At 47.3% G+C, this 22,828-nt stretch overlaps 1 protein-coding gene across 3 annotated transcripts in view; it reads left to right on the top strand.

Annotated features, from left to right (window-relative positions):
• Nucleotides 1–22,828, top strand: part of XDH (xanthine dehydrogenase) — a 196,153-nt gene that overhangs the window by 48,594 nt on the left and 124,731 nt on the right. The window contains exons 1-2 of one of the 3 annotated variants that reach the window (XM_073671820.1): nucleotides 14,962–14,997; nucleotides 16,182–16,307. The exons of 1 other annotated variant lie outside the window; for it this stretch is intronic. In XM_073671820.1, coding sequence (XP_073527921.1) covers nucleotides 16,251–16,307 — 57 coding nt within the window. In that variant the 5' untranslated portion in view covers nucleotides 14,962–14,997; nucleotides 16,182–16,250. Of the gene's footprint in view, nucleotides 1–14,961; nucleotides 14,998–15,993; nucleotides 16,308–22,828 lie in introns of those variants that run through there. One more of the 3 variants, XM_073671821.1, reaches the window with a different exon arrangement.

Genomic DNA, 22,828 nt, shown 5'->3' with positions numbered 1-22,828 from the left:
TTAATTTGTCTTCAATGAAAAAACACAAAAAGAATTGTCCTAAAGCCAAATTGGATATAATTCCACACCAAACCTAAAAAAGGGGGTGGACAAAAGTATTGTCACTGTTTGAAAAATCATGTGATGCTTCTCTAATTCGTGTAATTAACAGCACCTGTAACTTACCTGTGGCACCTAACAGGTGTTGGCAATAACTAAATCACACTTGCAGCCAGTTAACATAGATTAAATTTGACTCAACCTCTGTCCTGTGTTCTTGTGTGTACCACTTTGAGCATGGAGAAAAGAAAGAAGACCAAAGAACTGTCTGAGGACTTGAGAAACCAAATTGTGAGGAAGCATGAGCAATCTCAAGGCTACAAGTCCATCTCCAAAGACCTGAATGTTCCTGTGTCTTCCGTGCGCAGTGTCATCAAGAAGTTTAAAGCCCATGGCACTGTGGCTAACCTCCCTAGATGTGGACGGAAAAGAAAAATTGACGAGAGATTTCAACGCAAGATTGTGCGGATGGTGGATAAAGAACCTCGACTAACATCCAAACAAGTTCAAGCTGCCCTGCAGTCCGAGGGTACAACAGTGTCAACCCGTACTATCCGTCGGCGTCTGAATGAAAAGGGACTGTATGGTAGGATACCCAGGAAGACCGCACTTCTTACCCCGAGACATAAAAAAGCCAGGCTGGAGTTTGCCAAAACTTACCTGAGAAAGCCTAAAACGTTTTGGAAGAATGTTCTCTGGTCAGATGAGACAAAAGTAGAGCTTTTTGGCAAAAAGCATCAACATAGAGTGTACAGGAAAAAAAAAAGAGGCATTCAAAGAAAAGAACACGGTCCCTACAGTCAAACATGGCGGAGGTTCCCTGATGTTTTGGGGTTGCTTTAATGCCTCTGGCACTGGACTGCTTGACCGTGTGCATGGCATTATGAAGTCTGAAGACTACCAACAAATTTTGCAGCATAATGTAGGGCCCAGTGTGAGAAAGCTGGATCTCCCTCAGAGGTCATGGGTCTTCCAGCAGGACAATGACCCAAAACACACTTCCAAAAGCACTATAAAATGGTTTGAGAGAAAGCACTGGAGACTTCTAAGGTGGCCAGCAATGAGTCCAGACCCGAATCCCATAGAACACTTGTGGAGAGATCTCAAAATGGCAGTTTGGAGAAGGCACCCTTCAAATATCAGGGACCTGGAGCAGTTTGCCAAAGAAGAATGGTCTACAATTTCCAGCAGAGCATTGTAAGAAACTCATTGATGGTTACCGGAAGCGGTTGTTTGCAGTTATTTTGGCTAAAGGTTGTGCAACCAAGTATTAGGCTGAGAGTGCCAATACTTTTGTCTGGCCCATTTTTGGAGTTTTGTGTGAAATGATCAATGATTTGATTTTTGCTTCATTCTCTTTTGTGTTTTTTCCTTGCAAGCAAATTAAATGAAGATAATAATACCAAAGAATTTGTGATTGCAATCATTTTCAGGAAGAAACTGAGTATTATCTGACAGAATTGCTGGGGTGCCAATACTTTTGGCCAGCACTGTATGCCTCTGTAGCAGTCAGATTTAAATGAGAGAATCAAAGATCAGACTGACTCTTCAGGACATCAGCTTGGTAGCATGGCTTGATCCAGAGAGACACAGATTTGGATTCTACATGATTCCGGCCTAAGGGTATACGGCCCTGACTGGAAGGATACAGATCTGCTCCATTGACCATCAGAAAACTCTCAGTTTTTTTCTCAGGAGTGGGAGCCCAAACCAGGAGCGGGTGATAAATGCAGAAGTGGTGACTTGTTTCTATTATACCTTTCCTTTGATTGTTCCTCACCCGGTTTTGGCTCCCACTCCTGAGAAAAAATACTGACCGAATACTGACCAAATACTGATAGTGTGGCCGTGGCCTAAGACTGCAGAATGGCCGGTAATCCAGACTAGTTGCATGCTATATGAAGTTTTGATGTCAAGCAAATGGAAACATTATTGTGAAAATATGAGAAGCTTTTCCTACAATGTATCACTTTGGGCAATACTCATCAATGTAACAACCGCAGTATGTATCTTGTTCCATATTCCAAGCTGGCAGCTTTTGCTTACAACATTCATTGAAACAAACTACAGCTGTGAGAGCAACTTGAACCCAGCTAGCTCCCTTTCCGCTCCTAGATTTCCAAAATGCCCGCAGTGCTGCAGATCTTGACAGTGAAATATGAAGTCCAATAAAAACACTGGTCCTGAAATTGGAAGCTTACACTTTTTTTTTTTTCTCAATTTTTTTAGCAACAAAAATTTGAGAAAAAAAAATTGAAGACTCCCCCGGAAAACCTTACATTGCTTCAAAAAAATGTGACATTTGATAACTGTCGCATTTCATAAATCTGGCAAAAACATCTCTTGAGGAAAAGTGAAAAAAAGATTTAAAAGAAAGAAAGACAAGTTTAAAAAATGGTGTAAAACGTATAGATGGAGCTGAAGGAATATCGGGTCAGACAAAAAACGTTCCTTTAACTTAGTGAAGGCACGGATTGCCTCAGGCTTCCAATTAACCACATCTTCCCCCTTCTTAGTCAAGTCAGTGAGTAGTTTGACAATCTTGGAAAAATGTTAATAAATTTGCGATAATAGTTTGCAAACTCAAGAAAACGCTACAAGGCCTTCAGAGACTGGGGTTGCACCCACTCCTTAATGGGTTGAAGCAGTTTGCCCACAAACTTCCGTCCTCTAGTACCCCACTCAAGATGTCAGTGTCTGCTACACAGCGGATAAGGGATCTGGTGAAGGATCCCAATTAATGACATTATTTATGGAGGAAGAGGAGGAGTCTGAGTCCCCTGATCACCTCAAAGGCATAATGGATCTACTGCAGCTCCTAAAGGTGAAAAGTCCAACCCTTGAAGAGATTTCCCAGGAGGACCCCTCTTCCCTGCAAGATGTCCTCAATGCAGTTAATAAATGCAACTTTACTCTCAACGCACTGTTGGAACAAGTTGGCCATGCACAAGAATCTAGTTCTATAATACTGAGTAATTAGAAAAAAAAAACATGGCAATAACAATGCTTTATAGGTACAAAAAGAACCAAACAAAATACCTTAAAAACATTTAAAGGAAAAAAAAAACACATGATACAACAACTCACAGTAGAGCTGAAACTTGCCTTTCACTATCCCACATAATATAAAGGTAAAAAGTAATAAAACACATTATCACGGAACCAATGGGACCAATTTAAGAGATACAGTAACAATATAATCAGCACCTGGTATAAGTGTCCTGGGCAGAATGGACCCAAATACACAGACTGCTATAGAGTATACAGTACAGACCAAAAGTTTGGACACACCTTCTCATTTAAAGATTTTTCTGTATTTTCATGACTATGAAAATTGTACATTCACACTGAAGGCATCAAAACTATGAATTAACACATGTGGAATTATATACTTAACAAAAAAGTGTGAAACAACTGAAAATATGTCTTATATTCTAGGTTCTTCAAAGTAGCCACCTTTTGCTTTGATGACTGCTTTGCACACTCTTGGCATTCTCTTGATGAGCTTCAAGAGGTAGTCACCGGAAATGGTTTTCACTTCACAGGTGTGCCCTGTCAGGTTTAATAAGTGGGATTTCTTGCCTTATAAATGGGGTTGGGACCGTCAGTTGTGTTGTGCAGAAGTCAGGTGGATACACAGCTGATAGTCCTACTGAATAGACTGTTAGAATTTGTATTATGGCAAGAAAAAAGCAGCTAAGTAAAGAAAAACGAGTGGCCATCATTACTTTAAGAAATGAAGGTCAGTCAGTGCGAAAAATTGGGAAAACTTTGAAAGTGTCCCCAAGTGCAGTTGCAAAAACCATCAAGCGCCACAAAGAAACTGGCTCACATGAGGACTGCACCAGGAAAGGAAGACCAAGAGTCACCTCTGCTTCTGAGGATAAGTTTATCCGAGTCACCAGCCTCAGAAATCGCAGGTTAACAGCAGCTCAGATTAGAGACCAGGTCAATGCCACACAGAGTTCTAGCAGCAGACACATCTCTACAACAACTGTTAAGAGGAGACTTTGTGCAGCAGGCCTTCATGGTAAAATAGCTGCTAGGAAACCACTGCTAAGGACAGGCAACAAGCAGAAGAGACTTGTTTGGGCTAAAGAACACAAGGAATGGACATTAGACCAGTGGAAATCTGTGCTTTGGTCTGATGAGTCCAAATTTGAGATATTTGGTTCCAACCACTGTGTCATTGTGCGACGCAGAAAAGGTGAATGGATGGACTCTACATGCCTGGTTCCCACCGTGAAGCATGGAGGAGGAGGTGTGATGGTGTGTGTGTGTGTGTGGGGGGGGGCTTTGCTGGTGACACTGTTGGGGATTTATTCAAAATTGAAGGCATACTGAACCAGCATGGCTACCACAGCATCTTGCAGCGGCATGCTATTCCATCCGGTGTGCGTTTAGTTTGACCATCATTTTTCAACAGGACAATGACCCCAAACACACCTCCAGGCTGTGTAAGGGCTATTTGACCAAGAAGGGGAGTGATGGGGGGCTACGCCAGATGACCTGGCCTCCACAGTCACCAATCGAGATGGTTTGGGGTGAGCTGGACCGCAGAGTGAAGACAAAAGGGCCAACAAGTGCTAAGCATCTCTGGGAACTCCTTCAAGATTGTTGGAAGACCATTTCCGGTGACTACCTCTTGAAGCTCATCAAGAGAATGCCAAGAGTGTGCAAAGCAGTCATCAAAGCAAAAGGTGGCTACTTTGAAGAACCTAGAATATAAGACATATTTTCAGTTGTTTCACACTTTTTTGTTAAGTATATAATTCCGCATGTGTTAATTCATAGTTTTGATGCCTTCAGTGTGAATGTACAATTTTCATATTCAAGAAAATACAGAAAAATCTTTAAATGAGGTGTGTCCAAACTTTTGGTCTGTACTGTACGTACTCGGCCAGACACAGTAAATAATACACCACCTAGTAGGCTGAAAACTGGTGTAAGTGTCATGAATATAAAGCGTAGACACAAGTACACCGATCACCATCGATTATGTATACAGTCCTGCTCATCGTTATTGACACCCATGAAGTTTAAGTACATAATGTGGAATATCTCCTGAAAAAAATGAATGAAGTGAAACAGTTTTTTGTATAGAGACTCGTGTTAAATACAAAAGAGCAAATGATAAACAATAATTTAAAACAAAAAACAATGGGAGGGAAAAATAGAAAAACCTAAAGCTTGTGGTGTCACTGGTATTGGCACCCTTTACTTTAATTTAGTATGGAAACACATTTTGACTCGCCTGTGGTAAATCACAAAACAGACTCTCCTATGATTGTCGGTGCCCATGTGACATGAATTACCAATGAATGATGAGTTCACTGTTTTAAAAAGCCACATGGTAGGCCCTATTCCTTTGTCACAATGGTGAAGACAAAGGAGCTGACTGAAGACATCAGAACTGCTATTATTAGTAAACACAAGACTTCCAAAAGGTATAAGGCCATCTCCAAAGATCTTGGTATCCCAGTTTCAACAGTGCACAATGATATTAAGAATTTTGTCAAGCATGGAATTGTACCACACTAAGCCGAGCTTTATGGGTGAGGGCCAAGGAAGAAACCATTGCTGAAGAAAAGACATAAAAAGGAACGACTGATCTTTGCCAAAGAGTACCTTTACAAACCACAATCCTTCTGGGAAAATATTCTGTGGACAGATGAAACAAAAATAGAGTTTTTTGCAATGTAAAACAGCAGTTTGTTTACAGACAGCACAAGGAAGCAACACCTTAACAACAGTTAAGCATGGTGAAGGATCCATAATGATGTGGGTTTGCTTAGCTGCATCTGGTACTGGAGCCCTTGACCGTATCACAGGAATCTTGAAATCAGAGAATTATCAAGAGATTTTAGAGCAAATGTCCTACTCAGTGTAAGATAATTAACTTGGTTTGAGTCAAAGATCATGGGTCCTACAGCATGACAATGACTCAAAGCACACATCCAAAAGTACACAGGAATGGTTGAAAAAGAAAAAAATGAACTATTTTAAAATGGCCAGCAACGAGACCTGACCTCAATCCCATTGAAAATCTTTGGGGTGAGCTGAAATCTGCCATCAGGAAAAAGAACCCAACAAACATTCAAGAGCTTGAACAAAGTGCAAGGAAGAGTGGGAGAAAATTCCATCTGAGAGGTGAAAGTATCTTATAGATGGTGGAGTAGATCCGCTCACTCGGCTGCACATGGCGGTAAACACGGAACACTGGCTCTTTAAATTTTCTGTTGTTTTATTAAACTGCATAAATTAATGTAGAGTTCATAAAAATAAGCACAGCCCATCGGGCATAACAGTAAAACAAAATAAGAAAATGTCCAGCAAAGTCCTTGCAGCGGCTGGGGTACGGCCACACAGGATTAGCAAAAACCACACGGTTCAGATTACACAAAAAAACACAAGCTCCTCTCTCTGGAGCTGGCTTCCAGATACTGAACCACACCTGAATCACAAGGCTGGCTATTTAAAGCCCAGACCACACCCTGGGTTGGAGATATGGTGAATGACCTCCCGCCCGCACAATGGCCATTCACTTATAAAACATGCCCTTTTAAATCAGGCTGATTAACCATCTCTGCACCTACTATTCAGGAGAAGACCTCCATGTTTCACATCACTGAAGCTAACAGCCTCAGTGAAACATATCTCCCCTCTAGTATTCCGCCAGTGACTTGGTCACAAGGGCTACAAGAAACGTTTGGAGGCTGTCAGCAATGCCAAATGGTGTGCAACCAAGTATTAATTAGGGGGGCCTTTATTCCTGCACGTGCTGTTTATTTTATTTTTTTCTTTGAAATTGCAACATGGAAGTTGAAAAACAATGTTTTGTTGTTCTATTACTTTGGACCACTAATTAAAAAATCCTGAGGATATAAATTTGGTACATTTCCATTTATATCTGAAGCTATTGTTAAAGTCTATGAAAAAAATGAAGGGGTGCCAATAATGGAGACCAGCACTATATTCCACCATGCACAGTGAACGTTGTACCACCTGGAAAGTTAATAAGTAAAAATGCAGACAGAACCACGTAATGGATCAGAATGATGGTCAGAACATGACCAGTCTTACTAATACTACAAAATAAGATGCAGGTGGTTAAATGTTGTCCTAAAAGCCCATGAGGGTGGGAGAGAAAAGGCAAGGTGCCCCCATTTCTATAATATGTCATGACATGCAGAACGGACGCACCGCAGCAGTGGAAAGCAGAGTTAGTGAGTTGGAAGACACTCTCCCGCCAGTCCACAGAGATATACACAGTCACACACAAGCAGTTGCAGCGTTGATTGCCAAGGTTGATGCCCTGGAAAATCGTCAGACGCAATAATATCAGACTAGTAGGGGTTCCTGAAAAGGCTGAGGGGAATGACCTGGATGGGTTTTTTTGAAAAATGGTTACCGCATATCTTTGGCAAAGATATCCTCACTGTTTTGTTTGCTGTGGAGAGAGCTCACAGGGTGCCCACGGGACCCTCCAGGCCTATTCTGATCAAAATCCTGCACTACAAGGACCAAGATGACATATTAAGGAAAGCAAGAGAGAAGCAGAACATTAAGCTGGGGGGACTGAAAATCTCATTTTTCCCAGACTTCTCAGAGGAGGTCAAGTGCAAAAAGTCCCAGTTTCTGGACATACAGAGGAGGATGAGGGTGCTCGGGCTGCAATACTCGATGATCTACCCTGCCAAGCACAGGGTGGGCGCCCTTGGCACTACCACATTGAGTCCTCAAAAGACGCACTCAGATGACTGGACAGTCATGAGCAACAAATCCGGCAGGAGGCTGGAGGGGCCGGCGGGGCCTGAGACAGCCCTTAACGCGCGCTGACGCTGAAAGACTCTTCTTCCCACTACCTGTTATTATCTCCAGCAGGTTTCTCCGTTGCAGGACCGAGGCCTCACTTAAGGTTACTATGTGACATTAGTACTATTGTGGCTGGTATTTATGGTCCAAACCTCTGTGCTACTCACTTTAATTTCTACATTAGTAGAAACACTAAAAGAATGGTATATTGTTTATTATGTCTCTTCCTACGCAGGTGCATGCACCTAATGGTTAACGGGGTTTTCCCAAGAACAAAAATTGATTTTAATCAATAGTTCTTGGAATAATAATAACTTCCACAATTGGATGTGTTTAAATAAAATGTTCCTGTGCTGAGATAATCTTAAAAATGTGCCCCTGCTGTGTACTGTGTAATGGCTGTGTCTGACCGTGCAGGAACATGGTCTGATCATACCACAGTGTAGCACCCTGAGGATTCGGCTGCTACAGGAGTATTGCACCTCAACCCAGAGGTGTGATATTCCACTCCCGGGTAAGGAAGGAGTGTGGAACTGAGCTCGGTAGGCTGCATGCACTACACACATCCCATTTCCGAGGAGCAGACCGACGGTACTCCCACTTAGAAATGTGCAGGTACGACCGAGTCTGTTCCTGGCTGGAGTGGGAGGGGGGTGGTACATCCCAAGTAGTGTAGGGGCAGATAGGGGGAGCAGCCTGGGTAAAGTTAGGAGCTCATTGGGTGCTGGTCACCTGAGCTCACACATAGAGGGTGTATATAAGGTGGGCACCAACTAAGAACAGGGTCAGATGCAGAGAACAAGTCAGATGCAGAGAGAAAGTCAGGAGCAGAGGAGAAGAAAGACCCAGAGTGAGAGAGGAGAAGAAAGAGAGACCCAGAGGGGGAAGCAGAAGAGAGGACTCTAAGACCCCAAATCCAATCCCCGGGTGAAGAGTCGGCATCAGGGTACCGGAACCCAAGCTGGTGGGGGTAAAAACATTCCCCAGCCAGAGACCGGAGACCGTGGGCAGCGTTTGCCACGGTCACCCACCACATCCACCCCGAAGGCACACCACATGAAGGGTCAGGGAACCCAAGGCCAAGGGTGTCCCAACAGAAGGCCCGAGGGAGCTGGACCTAGGTGGATCACTGGTGGGGACGGCCAGAGAACGGGACAGAAGGAGAGCTCAGGGCCACGCTCCGGACTTGTTTGGGGGTTGGCTGGATCCAGGACCTGGTGGACGCAGCACGGCTCGGGTGGTCACTCGAAGCTGGAGTGACCAGTACAACATCTGCAGTAAGTAAACACCCTTAACTGCACAACCCGACTCTGTCTTCTTTGCCGTCTGCACTGCACCACCACAACCCCCATCCTCTGCACCTGTCCCCTCTGAGGCTATACCCCTCCCGTTGGGGGTTATCCCACCAAGCTGCGCACCCACCATCAGCCTCAGCGGACCCTGCTGCAGCGGCGGCCACAGTGACCGCATCACAACGGGTGGCGTAGTCGACACAAAAGAACTCTTAATAACATCTGTAGGACTGCCACATAACACTGAGTTTGACGCCTTGGGCACGGGCCGGGTCACAGCCGCTCGGAGACTACAACCCCCCATCTGATCCGGTGCCGGGTATTCCCCTCAAAAAGGAATATGTCCCAGGGGGCGCGTCAACTTTGGCGTAGTCGGCAGGATCACGTGCCCGCAACACCCGGGTACTGCGTGCCTGAAGAAAAGTGCAAGTTTACCTCAGAAAGAAGTCTCCCGCCGGTTCCGGAGGGTCCACGCCATCGGACCCCATCACAGGTCGTTTCCCGCCGATTGTCCGCCATTTCCAGCTTGTTCCCGCCATCTGCAGAGTTTCCCGCCACTGGGCGACGCTTCCCGCCAAATCCGAAGATTTCCCGCCTTGGAAGAGCAGCGGACGCCATTATGGGCGTGCCAAAGGAGGGCAAGAGGCCGCCTCCCATCGTGGGCCAGGACAGAAAATGGCGCCAAAAGTGGAAACCGCCCCCACCAACAGAGACTGTGATGCTGGAGGTGTCTGTCAGCGTGAAAGAACTACCCCTGGAGCTGACAGTCACCGAGTTGCCCCGGGACCGCCCTCGAAGTGGGAGGAGACGAAAGGAAAGAACGAAGATGGGTGCCGCCTGGAGCAGTCTGGAGCGAGCGCACCCGGAGGCAAGAAGCCTGGAGAGGAGTAGCGGAGGAGCTTACCCGGAGATGGAGAGAAAGCAGAACAGCACCGGCCCGCTGGCCAGGAGTCTGCTGGAAGAAGAGCAGAGCAGCACCGACCCGTTGGTCAGGAGCCTGCTAGACACCACGACCCCACTAGGCCTAGTGGAGGTCCTTGCACAGCTCCCCCGAGACCGGGAGTGTGCACAGACTGCCCTGGAGGGCCTCGCACGGAGGATGGCCCGGGTACAGCGCGAGATATTGGCGGAATGGAGCCGGGAGATGGCCCAGCAAGCTGAGACCAGTCAACGGAGCACGCTACCCTGGAAGAGGAAACAGACCGCCTCTGAGGATGGCGCGGGAGGACCAAAGGCCGGAGACGGCGCCGAGAAGGGAGCCGGACGCAAGGAGGCAGGTAAAGGGGACGCCTATACCCCAAGCCGGGAAACCGCCCACCTGCCCCAGCTCCCCGTCGCAGAGCCCGAAAGTCCCCCTGCTGTGCCCGTAGCCGCCATGTCACCGCTATGGACTAGGCCCCGACCGGAAGCCGCCGCAGCGACCCCTGTGACGTCACGCGCCTCGACCCGGAGCGAGACAAAGCAAGAAATACCACCAGCCTGGTCGCAAGGCCTAGTACCCCCGGGCGCCGCAATACCAACAGCGCCCCCTACCTCCGCGGAGCCTCCGGCCTGGCCGCAAGGCCAGGTAGCCCAGGGTGCCGCCGTCCTGACGGTGCCCTTCACCTTCCAGGTGCCCCAGGCCTGGCCGCAAGGCCTGGGCAACCCGGGCGCCACCACCACCGCGCCCGCACCCGTAAAACCAAGGGTGCCGCGTCTGGGAGAGGACTTGTTTGCCCAGCACACGTGGCCGGACGGGCAGCCTTTCATCTGGCCCCAGAAATATTATGAACTGGAGCACCAGAGGAGAGTTGGGGCCATGTGTGCACCCCTGATTCCGGCTCCGAAGCCCGTGATAAGGATCTCGCCCCCGCTTGAAGAGACCCAATTTGAGTGGGACCCCACCGGAGAAGACCTAATGGGGTTCACTCAAGAAACCAGGGCAGCTGCAGCGGAGCGTGCTGAGTGCTGCCGACAGCAGCTCGAGGAGTTTGCGAGGGAGCGGAGAGAGAGGCGGGTCCGGGAACAACAGGCTCAAGTACGGAGTGCCGAGCAGAAGAGCCGGACCAGGAGGGACCCCCGTGCAGCGCATTGTCCCCGCACCATCGGGACAGTGATAAAGTTTAACCTGCAGCATGGGTGGGGCTTCATCAGAGACAACAACACCCCCGGCGACGTCTTTGTCACGCGCAGAGATGTGGAGTCCCATCTGCCGGAGGGTCACAGAGGTCGTGACCTCTACATCGGAGACGAGGTCACCTTCACCCGGCACAAGTGTGCCAAAGGACCTTACGCCCTCCACGTACACCGCCTGACGGAGGAGGAGTTGCGGTGCGAGGAGGAAGAGCAAGAGGACCCGGACGGGTCTGAAGTTACAACCAGCTACAAGCAAAGAGCAGGAGGAAGACGCCGTTGAGTGCGGCAGAGCAGTAGATGTAAATAGTTACCCAACCGGGTACCAAAGAAACTGTTGCTACATATATATAGTCCCCGTTGGGACCAGCATGAGTGAACTGTTTACCCGTTATTCCGTATCCATACCAGGCTGAGGACTGTGAGCAGCCATTCCCTTCCCTTTACCTGGCCGAGGACTGAGAGCGGCCATATCCCTTGTAAATAGTTGCGCGTCCTAAAGCGCCCCCTACCGGTTTTATAGGAAAACCAGTTTTTCTAAGAGACTGTCGCACTTTTCCCGGACACACGTTGCACAGTGTCCGGAGGAGGAACCAGAAACAAGAGACGACGAGAATGTTATATGAAAAGTTTTATATATATATAATGTTTTATATGTTTTATATGTTTATATGAAAAATTTGTATGTTTTTGGTGTTATGTCTTACAGCCCGAGGACGTGCTGTGATTTACCAGGGGGGAATGTAGCACCCTGAGGATTCGGCTGCTACAGGAGTATTGCACCTCAACCCAGAGGTGTGATATTCCACTCCCGGGTAAGGAAGGAGTGTGGAACTGAGCTCGGTAGGCTGCATGCACTACACACATCCCATTTCCGAGGAGCAGACCGACGGTACTCCCACTTAGAAATGTGCAGGTACGACCGAGTCTGTTCCTGGCTGGAGTGGGAGGGGGGTGGTACATCCCAAGTAGTGTAGGGGCAGATAGGGGGAGCAGCCTGGGTAAAGTTAGGAGCTCATTGGGTGCTGGTCACCTGAGCTCACACATAGAGGGTGTATATAAGGTGGGCACCAACTAAGAACAGGGTCAGATGCAGAGAACAAGTCAGATGCAGAGAGAAAGTCAGGAGCAGAGGAGAAGAAAGACCCAGAGTGAGAGAGGAGAAGAAAGAGAGACCCAGAGGGGGAAGCAGAAGAGAGGACTCTAAGACCCCAAATCCAATCCCCGGGTGAAGAGTCGGCATCAGGGTACCGGAACCCAAGCTGGTGGGGGTAAAAACATTCCCCAGCCAGAGACCGGAGACCGTGGGCAGCGTTTGCCACGGTCACCCACCACATCCACCCCGAAGGCACACCACATGAAGGGTCAGGGAACCCAAGGCCAAGGGTGTCCCAACAGAAGGCCCGAGGGAGCTGGACCTAGGTGGATCACTGGTGGGGACGGCCAGAGAACGGGACAGAAGGAGAGCTCAGGGCCACGCTCCGGACTTGTTTGGGGGTTGGCTGGATCCAGGACCTGGTGGACGCAGCACGGCTCGGGTGGTCACTCGAAGCTGGAGTGACCAGTACAACATCTGCAGTAAGTAAACACCCTTAACTGCACAACCCGACTCTGTCTTCTTTGCCGTCTGCACTGCACCACCACAACCCCCATCCTCTGCACCTGTCCCCTCTGAGGCTATACCCCTCCCGTTGGGGGTTATCCCACCAAGCTGCGCACCCACCATCAGCCTCAGCGGACCCTGCTGCAGCGGCGGCCACAGTGACCGCATCACAACGGGTGGCGTAGTCGACACAAAAGAACTCTTAATAACATCTGTAGGACTGCCACATAACACTGAGTTTGACGCCTTGGGCACGGGCCGGGTCACAGCCGCTCGGAGACTACAACCCCCCATCTGATCCGGTGCCGGGTATTCCCCTCAAAAAGGAATATGTCCCAGGGGGCGCGTCAACAGCTCCTGGGCAGGGGAGGAGAAAAAAAAGTATAAAGACATTACAGCAGGGGATCACAAATGATTCTTTCTTTGAGGTAAAACATTGATTAAAAACAGGCAGTGAAATGTTTTACCTCACAAAAAGAACCAGCTGTGATCCTCTGCTGTAGTGTCTGTATACTCTTTTTCTTCCTCCCCTGCCCAGGAGATGTGGTATGATCAGACCATGTCCCTGTACGGTCAGACACAGCCATTACACAGTACACAGCAGGGGCACATTTATAAGATTATCTCAGCACAGGAACATTTTGTTTAAACACATCCAATTGTGGAAGTTATTATTCCAAGATCTATTGATTAGGATGAACTTTGGTTCATAGGAAAACCCCTTTAAAGGTTCGTTTGAGCCCCATCCCTTACTAGTAAGGACAGGTTTACAATATAAATAGGGGAGGGGGTTATTGGTCCACAGTTGGAGGGGGGGGGGAGTGTTGGAAAGCCTCTGCACCAAAATGTCAAAATTTGGATACTTATCAGAGCCGGGATAACGGCTAACTTACAGGGATCCTTCATGGAGGTTCTTAAAGATGGGTACTATGACTGATTTTATTTCTTGGAATATTCGTGGGTTAAGCAACAATTCTAAAATATTTGCAATCCTTGACTATATAAAAAGATTCAACCCCGCAATAATAAGGGTTACAAGACACCCATCTAACAAACGACACTATCAGTCAGATACACAGGCCCTGGAAGGGGTATACTTTATATTCCCTTCATTTCTGGCATGTCAGAGTGAGGAGACTTATAGGCCATGCATGTGCCTAAGGGAAATTAAATATGCAAATTGTTTCTTTAGAGAGGAATAAGACTAGAACTCTAGTGCCACTTATTGATATGTTTATACCTCAATAAAGCAGTTTTTAATAATCTATGTGTGGGGGTAATTTTTCAGATTCGGACACAGAAAATACATCAGCAAATTTTCTGAATACATGAGGTTAACCATTGGGTGCGACCTTAGACAGATTCACAGATAAAGCCATGCATTTCTCCTGATACTCAGGGCTCGAGGACACAAAATCACCCTGGTGCCAGTAAATGACCGGGTTATGTTTATGTAACCATGTCATGCCCAAGACCACTGCCGTGGACAGGTTCCTAAGGACAAAAATTACACAGATTCAAAATGTAATGTACCAACAAGAAGGGAAACCTCCTAAGTGACATACTTCACCACGTCCTGGGTGAGAGGCATACTGTATTTCATAGGCTAGTGAATTTCATAGGAAAACATAATTTTTGCAAGGGTAAGCCAAGATCCGTTGCCACCCTGGCATCAAGACCTGTGCACCTAGGTGGGCATCCTCATCAGGGCCGGTATCAGGGGGAGCAGACTGGGCAATTACCCAGGACCCACATCCACAGAGGGGCCCCCAGCACCCAGATGCTGAAGCTCAGTGCTGTGCGGCATGCACAGGCATAGGTAGTGAGTACCCAGACTGAAGACGTGAAGCGCAGGTCCTCAGTGCACTCCTGATCTCTGCAGTGGAGCTACAAATAACACTAGGCAGCGCGGCATGTGTCATGCGGCCCGCCGAAGGATGTTGTGCGGCCCGCAGAGAACCGAATACAGATGCGAATACAGTTGATCCCTTCAGCACCAGGACAGGTGCAGAGCAGATGAGAGCTTGTCAGCCCCCGCCCCGACACGCAGCAGTATGATGAGGTCATCACGCTCTGACCTCATCACACTATTGCTCGTGTTGCAGAGCAGAAGTAGCAAGGACGTGACAGGAGACAGTAAGCCCTCCATGAGGAGCCGAAGATTAAAAATAGTATTGTAGGAGGGATGGGGTTGGTGTTAGCGTTACTTTTACTATGAGGACATCTTATGGGGCAATGGGAGGAATGGGGTTTGTGAAGGGGGCTATGTGGGAGATATCTTGGAGAGTGATATTGTGTGGGAGACATCATGGATAGTAGCAATATGGGGGAGACATCATGGAAAGAGGCAGTGTGGGGGGACATTATGGAGAGAAGCAATGTGGGGGGACATTATGTAGAGGCAGTGTGGGGAGACATTATGGAGTGAGGCAATGTGGGGGGACATGGAGAGAAGCATCATGGGGGACATTATGGATAGGAGCAGTGGGGGATATTATGGATAGGATCAGTGGGGGGAGATTGTGGAGCGAGGCAGTGTGGGGGGAGGCTGTGGAGAGAGGCAGTGTGTGGGGACATTATGGAAAGAGGCAGTGGGGGGCATTATGGAGAGAGGTAGTGTGAGGGGGACATTATGGAGAGAGGCAGTGTGGGGAGATATAATGGAGAGAGGCAATGTGAGGGGACATTATTGAGAGAGGCAGTGTGGGTAGACATTATGAATAGGAGCAGTGGGGGGGGACATTGTGGCTAGAAGCAGAGGCAGAGAGATTATGGAGAGGGGCAATGTGGGGGACACTATGGATAGGCGCAGTGTGGGGGGACATTAAGGAGAGGCAGTGTGGGGGAGACATTATGGATAGGAGCAGTGGGGGTAGATTATGGATTGGATCAGTGTGGTAGGGATATTATGGCGAGAGGCAGTGTGGGGGACATTATGGAGAAAGGCAGTGTGAGGGGGACATTATGGATGGGACAGTGTGGGGGACATTATGGAGAGGGGCAGTGTGGGGGGTGACATTATGGATAGAAGCAGTGTTTGTGGTACATTATGGAAAGGGGCAGTGTGTGGGTAATATTACAAAAAGGGGCAGTGTGGGGGACATTACTGAGAGGGTCAGCATAGGGGGACATTATAGAGAGGGGCAGCGTGTGTGGGGGACATAACGAAGAGGAGCAGTGTGGGAAAACATTATGGAGAGGGACAGTGTGGAAGGGATATTTTCTGCAGATAGCACAGTGAGGGCAATTTTTTATTCAGGGGCACAGTATGGGAGATATTTTTATTGATAGGGCAGTATAATGATACTTTTAGTTTTAAGGGCACAGTGTCAGGAAGTACTGATGAAGGCCGGAGAAGAGGGAAGTCTTGAGAGAGACAAGCTCTGGGCATGGAATTTCATCATGGCATCTGTTCTATGACAAAAGAGTTGGAGACAAAAGAAATGGTAATGACTTAAATCAGAGAAGATGTCACCTGTAAGGTGCCAAGATGTAGATGTTTATTTGTGACACTGACTACATCTCATCAGTACTGTGGTTCCTATATGGTCTGCAGTCTGATGATGACTAGTAACAACAACTCCCAGTATCTCCTTACCATTGTTAAGGACCTACTGAGAGTTGTAGGTTCACGTTACACAAGTGTACATGGGGCTGACCTGAAACTGCAACAGATCACTGTGCTAAACTTGGTGATATATTCATGTGCTGACGGTGGGTCTGGCACTGTATTCATGTACTGGTGGTGGTTTTGGCACTGTATTTATGTACTGACTAGTTCTGGCACTGTAGTCATGTACTGACGGTGATTCTGGCACTGTATTCATGTACTTGCAGTGGTTCTGGCACTGTATTCATGTATTTTCTGCGGTTCTGGTGCTGTATTTATGTACTGACAGTGGTTCTGAACATGTAGCAATCCATAACGTGCTTCATGGTAAGACTGAAAAATCTTTAAAATTTAGTTTTGAGATTATGAGGTGGTTTTGGTTGAGTTTCTGATCCAAAAACTCAGTGTAAGTTTGGTTGTGTTCACACTGATTTTTTTGGGAGCAGAAACTGAGCAGAAACGCTCCAAATCCTTCTCAAATACTCAACACTTGATTCTGTTGATGTATTAATGTACTGATGATGGTTCTGATAATGTATTCATGTAAGTACCCCTTTACATTTTTTGCGGCCCTTTAGATTGGTTCAATATGACAATATAGCCCTTGGACCAAAAAATGTCGTGCACCCCTGTCCTACTGAGTGCCTGCACTGTTCAGTGCTATCTGTAGCTCCATCACAGTGGCAGATATCAGGAACGCACTGTTCACCTGAGAAGATCTCGAGACGGTAAGGCTGCCTGCCCACAATGCGGATTTAATGCGTTTCCGCTGCAGCATTTCCGCTGCGAAAAAGCATTAAAAACGCATGTTAAGTTGTCTGCCATGTTTTCCAACGATAATCCGCATGTGCTGTGCACATGCTGCGGAAATTTCCGCTGCGGATTATCATTGCGGAAAAATCCGCAGCACTACCATTAATTTTGCGGAATCGCTGCGAAATCGCCTCCATTGACTTGCATTGAACCGCATAACATCTGCATGCATACAAGTATGCATGCGGATGTTATGCAATTCAATGTGCGGATGATACTCTGGTCTGGAGAAGAGGAAACTCTCCTCCAGACCCGGGTACCATAGTACCTGTAGTTAAAAAAGAATAAAATAAAAAAAAAACATATACTTACCTTCTGATGATCCCGGGGTCTGCTCCCGGCGGCGCTGCTGGTTCTTCGGCTGCTCGCAGTGGTGTCAGATGACGTCAAGGAAGGTCCTTTTTAGAGCACCGCGAGCCGCCGAAGACACCGGACGCATCGGAGAAGGAGACCGGGGGCAATCGGAAGGTGAGTATAATGTATTTTTCATTTTTCAACATTTTTATTCTTCTTTTTACTATTGATTCTACATTTGCAGCATCGGTACTTGGTCACACAACATAAATCCATGCCGGTTGCATGGATTTATATAGTGTGACCAAGTTGTCAAGCACTTTTCCAAGTGATGCTAAAATCGCTTGGAAAAGCGCTTGACAACCCGCATGCGAAATTGTACGATCAAAACGCTTCACAAACGCTTCTACCTGGCAGAAAAAATGCATGTAAAATCCGCATGCCCTTTTTCTCTCAGGGAGATGCAGAAACGCTCTGCAGCATTTCTGCATCGTGGGCACTTAGCCTAAAGGTGAGCAATGCTCTCCTGACCTCTGCCTGCGATGGAGCTACAGATAACTCTGGACAGTGATGCACTCAGCAGGACAAGAGGCGAGAGATAAGCTAAGCACATCCAGTTTTTGGAGCTACTGTACATTGTAGTGGCAAAGGTCAAGAGAGCAGAACTGCGCACCTCTGCTCGGCCTCTTCAGCTGTGTAGGAGCCAGCGACTGTATTGACAACCTAATACTTATACGGTGTCCTGACAGCTGCTGATCCATGTCAGGACATAACGTACACTATATCTGTCTATAGTTTTCAAACTTGGCTATTTATTACTTTGCATGGCTGAATACTATCATCAGCAAAATGTTATTATTCTGCAGGGTCGCAACGATGGCTGTCGCAGAGGGTGCGACCGAGCTCGTGCTGGAGGGGAGCCCGCTGATGCCAGTGCCTACTTCAGCTGGTTGTGCATCAGAGGGCACACATCCAGCTGAAGTGTATAGCAGCACGGGGACTCTCCGGTTCACTGCGCTGCAATACATGCTGCCAGTCAATTAGAGGCCAGTAGCTGACGTCGGCATGCCAGGCATTGGCGTTGCAGGGCAGCGACTGCATGTGACGCCATAGCTGGCACGCCAATTTCTGCTGCCGGCCTCTGCGCCGGCTACAGAAGAGGACACCGCACGTCACGTAATCTGAGGAAGGTGAGAAGAATGTTTTGGTCTTTTGTTTAATTTTTATGCAGAAGAAGAACGGGGACATATACATCAGAAATGGGTCCAGGAAGGGAAACATATATACCATGATTGGGCACATGTATACCAGGATGGGGCACATGTATACCAGGATGAGGGACAGGTATATTAGGATAGAGAACATGTATACGAGGATGGGGGACATCTATAACAGGATGGCAGACATATATACCAGGATGGGGCACATCTATACCAGGATGGGGGCACATATACAGCTCTGGCAAAAATTAAGAGACCACTGCAAAATTTTCATTTTCTCTGATTTTTCTCTTTATAGGTACAGTACAGACCAAAAGTTTGGACACACCTTCTCATTTAAAGATTTTTCTGTACTTTCATGACTTTGAAAATTGTACATTCACACTGAAGGCATCAAAACTATGAATTAACACATGTGGAATTATATACTTAACAAAAAAGTGTGAAACAACTGAAAATATGTCTTATATTATAGGTTCTTCAAAGTAGCCACCTTTTGCTTTGATGACTGCTTTGCACACTCTTGGCATTCTCTTGATGAGCTTCAAGAGGTAGTCACCGGAAATGGTTTTCACTTCACAGGTGTGCCCTGTCAGGTTTAATAAGTGGGATTTCTTGCCTTATAAATGTGGTTGGGACCATCAGTTGTGTTGTGCAGAAGTCAGGTGGATACACAGCTGATAGTCCTACTGAATAGACTGTTAGAAATTTGTATGATGGCAAGAAAAAAGCAGCTAAGGAAAGAAAAACGAGTGGCCATCATTACTTTAAGAAATGAAGATCAGTCAGTGCGAAAAATTGGGAAAACTTTGAAAGTGTCCCCAAGTGCAGTTGCAAAAACCATCAAGCGCTACAAAGAAACTTGCTCACATGAGGACCGCACCAGGAAAGGAAGACCAAGAGTCACCTCTGCTTCTGAGGATAAGTTTATCCGAGTCACCAGCCTCAGAAATCGCAGGTTAACATTTGCTCAGATTAGAGACCAGGTCAATGCCACACAGAGTTCTAGCAGCAGACACATCTCTACAACAACTGTTAAGAGGAGACTTTGTGCAGCAGTCCTTCATGGTAAAATAGCTGCTAGGAAACCACTGCTAAGGACAGGCAACAAGCAGAAGAGACAAGTTTGAGCTAAAGAACACAAGGAATGGACATTAGACCAGTGGAAATCTGTGCTTTGGTCTGATGAGTCCAAATTTGAGATCTGTGGTTCCAACCACCGTGTCTTTGTGCGACGCAGAAAAGGTGAACGGATGGACTCTACATGCCTGGTTCCCACCGTGAAGCATGGAGGAGAAGGTGTTATGGTGTGGGGGTGCTTTGCTGGTGACACTGTTGGGGATTTATTCAAAATTGAAGGCATACTGAACCAGCATGGCTACCACAGCATCTTGCAGCGGCATGCTATTTCATCCGGTTTGCGTTTAGTTGGACCATCATTTATTTTTCAACAGTCCAATGACCCCAAACACACCTCCAGGCTGTGTAAGGGCTATTTGACCAAGAAGGAGAGTGATGGGGTGCTACGCCAGATGACCTGGCCTCCACAGTCACCAGACCTGAACCCAATCGAGATGGTTTGGGGTGAGCTGGACCGCAGAGTGAAGACAAAAGGGCCAACAAGTGCTAAGCATCTCTGGGAACTCCTTCAAGATTGTTGAAGCTCATCAAGAGAATGCCAAGAGTGTGCAGAGCAGTCATCAAAGCAAAAGGTGGCTACTTTGAAGAACCTAGAATATAAGACATATGTTCAGTTGTTTCACACTTTTTTGTTAAGTATATAATTGCACATGTGTTAATTCATAGTTTTGATGCCTTCAGTGTGAATGTACAATTTTCAAAGTCATGAAAATACAGAAAAATCTTTAAATGAGAAGGTGTGTCTTGTGGCCATACAGCCTCGTTGAGAAGTGTCAGCGCCTAGGGCCACGACACTACTGGGACTGGGTGCTCGTGTGAGGAACAATAGTGGGGAGACTGCCTCAAGTTCCTGCGAACCCTTAGTGAAGGAGAAGACCACGGGACCGCCGGAGGTAGCAGCCAACCCAGCCGTGGTGTATGTGGCTCAGGGTGCTCACTCGGCCGTTACTATATGGAGAATGGAGGCCAAGGAGACCTGGGTCTGAATGTCACGAGTTGGGAACCCTCTTTAAACAGACTGGAGTCGGAAGCTGGAAAAGCCCAAATTGTGCATGTTCCACCACTGACCGGAACAGTTTGAAGTTCCTGGAGACCTATTGTCCAACAGGTCTTTGACCCACCTGTCCGGGCTTTGGCTATGGTAATGGCCACAGATGGTGGTTGTTGTTTTTCCCCCCTTCTAGTTTTGTTGCTCTTATTGCGCATTCCCCTGCTGGATTAAGAGACACTACAGCCGCTGGAGGGTCCTACACTCTCAGTCAAGGACTGAATCTTATCCAGTAAGGACGACGTCTCTAAGGGACTGTGTACCTGTCTCTTGGACAGGAATGGACCTAAAAGAACTGTGTCCTCGTCTTATGGAATGATGGGGGACTTATGGACTGTGCCCGCAGTGAAAAGTGCTACCCTTACAGGGATGGACTGTATTGTTGGCTTGAGGGCCCTTGTTCGCTAAGGTTACATTAACCCAATGGACTGGTGCCGGGTTAGGAGAACAGTAAAACGGACTTGGATGGTTGTAAGTTTTACGGTACTAACTGAGAGGACCGGCTCACACGAAACAGAAAGAAACATATCTTGATAATGTGCAGGAGAGTGACTCAATGTCCTTCATAAGTATCTGGTCATATATGTTATGTGTAGGAGAGTGTCTTCATGGACTATAGGTTCCATAGGATAGGCAATAACTGGTGGGTGTCTGACTTCTGGAACCCGCACCAATCTTCAGAACAGGGAACGCCTGACTGCCGATCCATTCATTCTCTACGAGGCTACCAGAAAAAGCAGAGCACGAGGTCGGCAGCCCGAGAGGAAATTGATAGAGTGCAGGTCGTATATGTGCATGGACACTTCATTCTAGGGATAAAAGTTCCCTGTCCTGCCATTCGGCGCTGGTCCCAATGGTCGGACCACCACAAAATCAATAACTTATCACATATTCTGTAGATTGGGAATAATTTGCTTTCATCAGACAACTCCCTTAAACTTAAAGTTTTTGCCAGTCACTGCTCATTGTTGCATCGAGAGGTGACATGAGTTGATGTCCTCATATCTACACATAGCTGGTGGGATGCATGATTGCCAAGTATCAGTCATGTGTCTTATTTGACAGGCTATGGTTGGTGAAAGTACTGGTAATATTATACTGTGGGTGAAGAATTTGGGGCCCCACTTTTATGTTTTGCCTGGGGGCCCACTTTATCTAGAACCAGCCCTGATTCTCAGGCCCACTTAGGCGCTGACGTTTCTCTGGTGGCGGTCGTCTTGAGCAGGAGAAGGGAACTGAACCAACATGTCCTTAAAGTGACTACAGACTTATCACTACAATCCCTTTGTGTGATTACAGACTTATGAATCCCCCAGCGCACACAATGTGCACTGCCGGGATTCGCAGACCCAGGACCGGAGGGTATTGTCACGGGTGTGTCAGGTTGGACAGACAGTCATTCTGTATCCGACTGTAAAAGGTCGCTGCGCTTGGCCTTGCACACACCTTCTTGATCTTTTAATCATCCCTCCCTATCTAGGACCAAGGGGTGATTTCCTCCTTCTGCTGCTAATCTACACACCCTTGCTGGATTTTTAAATACCCTCAGTTTCTCTCTGTTCATATCTAGAGTTCTGGCAGTCGGCTGGATTCTTCTTGGAGTTCCTTTGTAGATTGTGGTCGTCATCTCTCTGGTGTCTTCTCAAAGCTAAGTGTATCCCCTTGTATGTTTCCCTTGTTTTACTTTAGTTGCAGTGGGGATGACTAGTGCTCACCCCTCCCTCTCCCTACCCAGGGCCTAGCTCTAAGGTCAGCCAGGGCTAAGGTATCCTGCTCGGCTTTAGGTGCGTAACCTATTTAGGGACTATTTAGATCATCTTAGGGGTCTGCACTCCCCCTTTC

The sequence above is a fragment of the Phyllobates terribilis genome, unplaced genomic scaffold (genome assembly GCF_046119375.1).
Source record: "Phyllobates terribilis strain yellow unplaced genomic scaffold, ASM4611937v1 Scaffold_3__8_contigs__length_932513732, whole genome shotgun sequence".
In the NCBI taxonomy this organism is placed as follows: Eukaryota; Metazoa; Chordata; class Amphibia; order Anura; family Dendrobatidae; genus Phyllobates; species Phyllobates terribilis.
The sequence above is the reverse complement of the archived record's forward strand: the minus strand, read 5'-3'. Positions and strand labels throughout refer to the sequence as shown.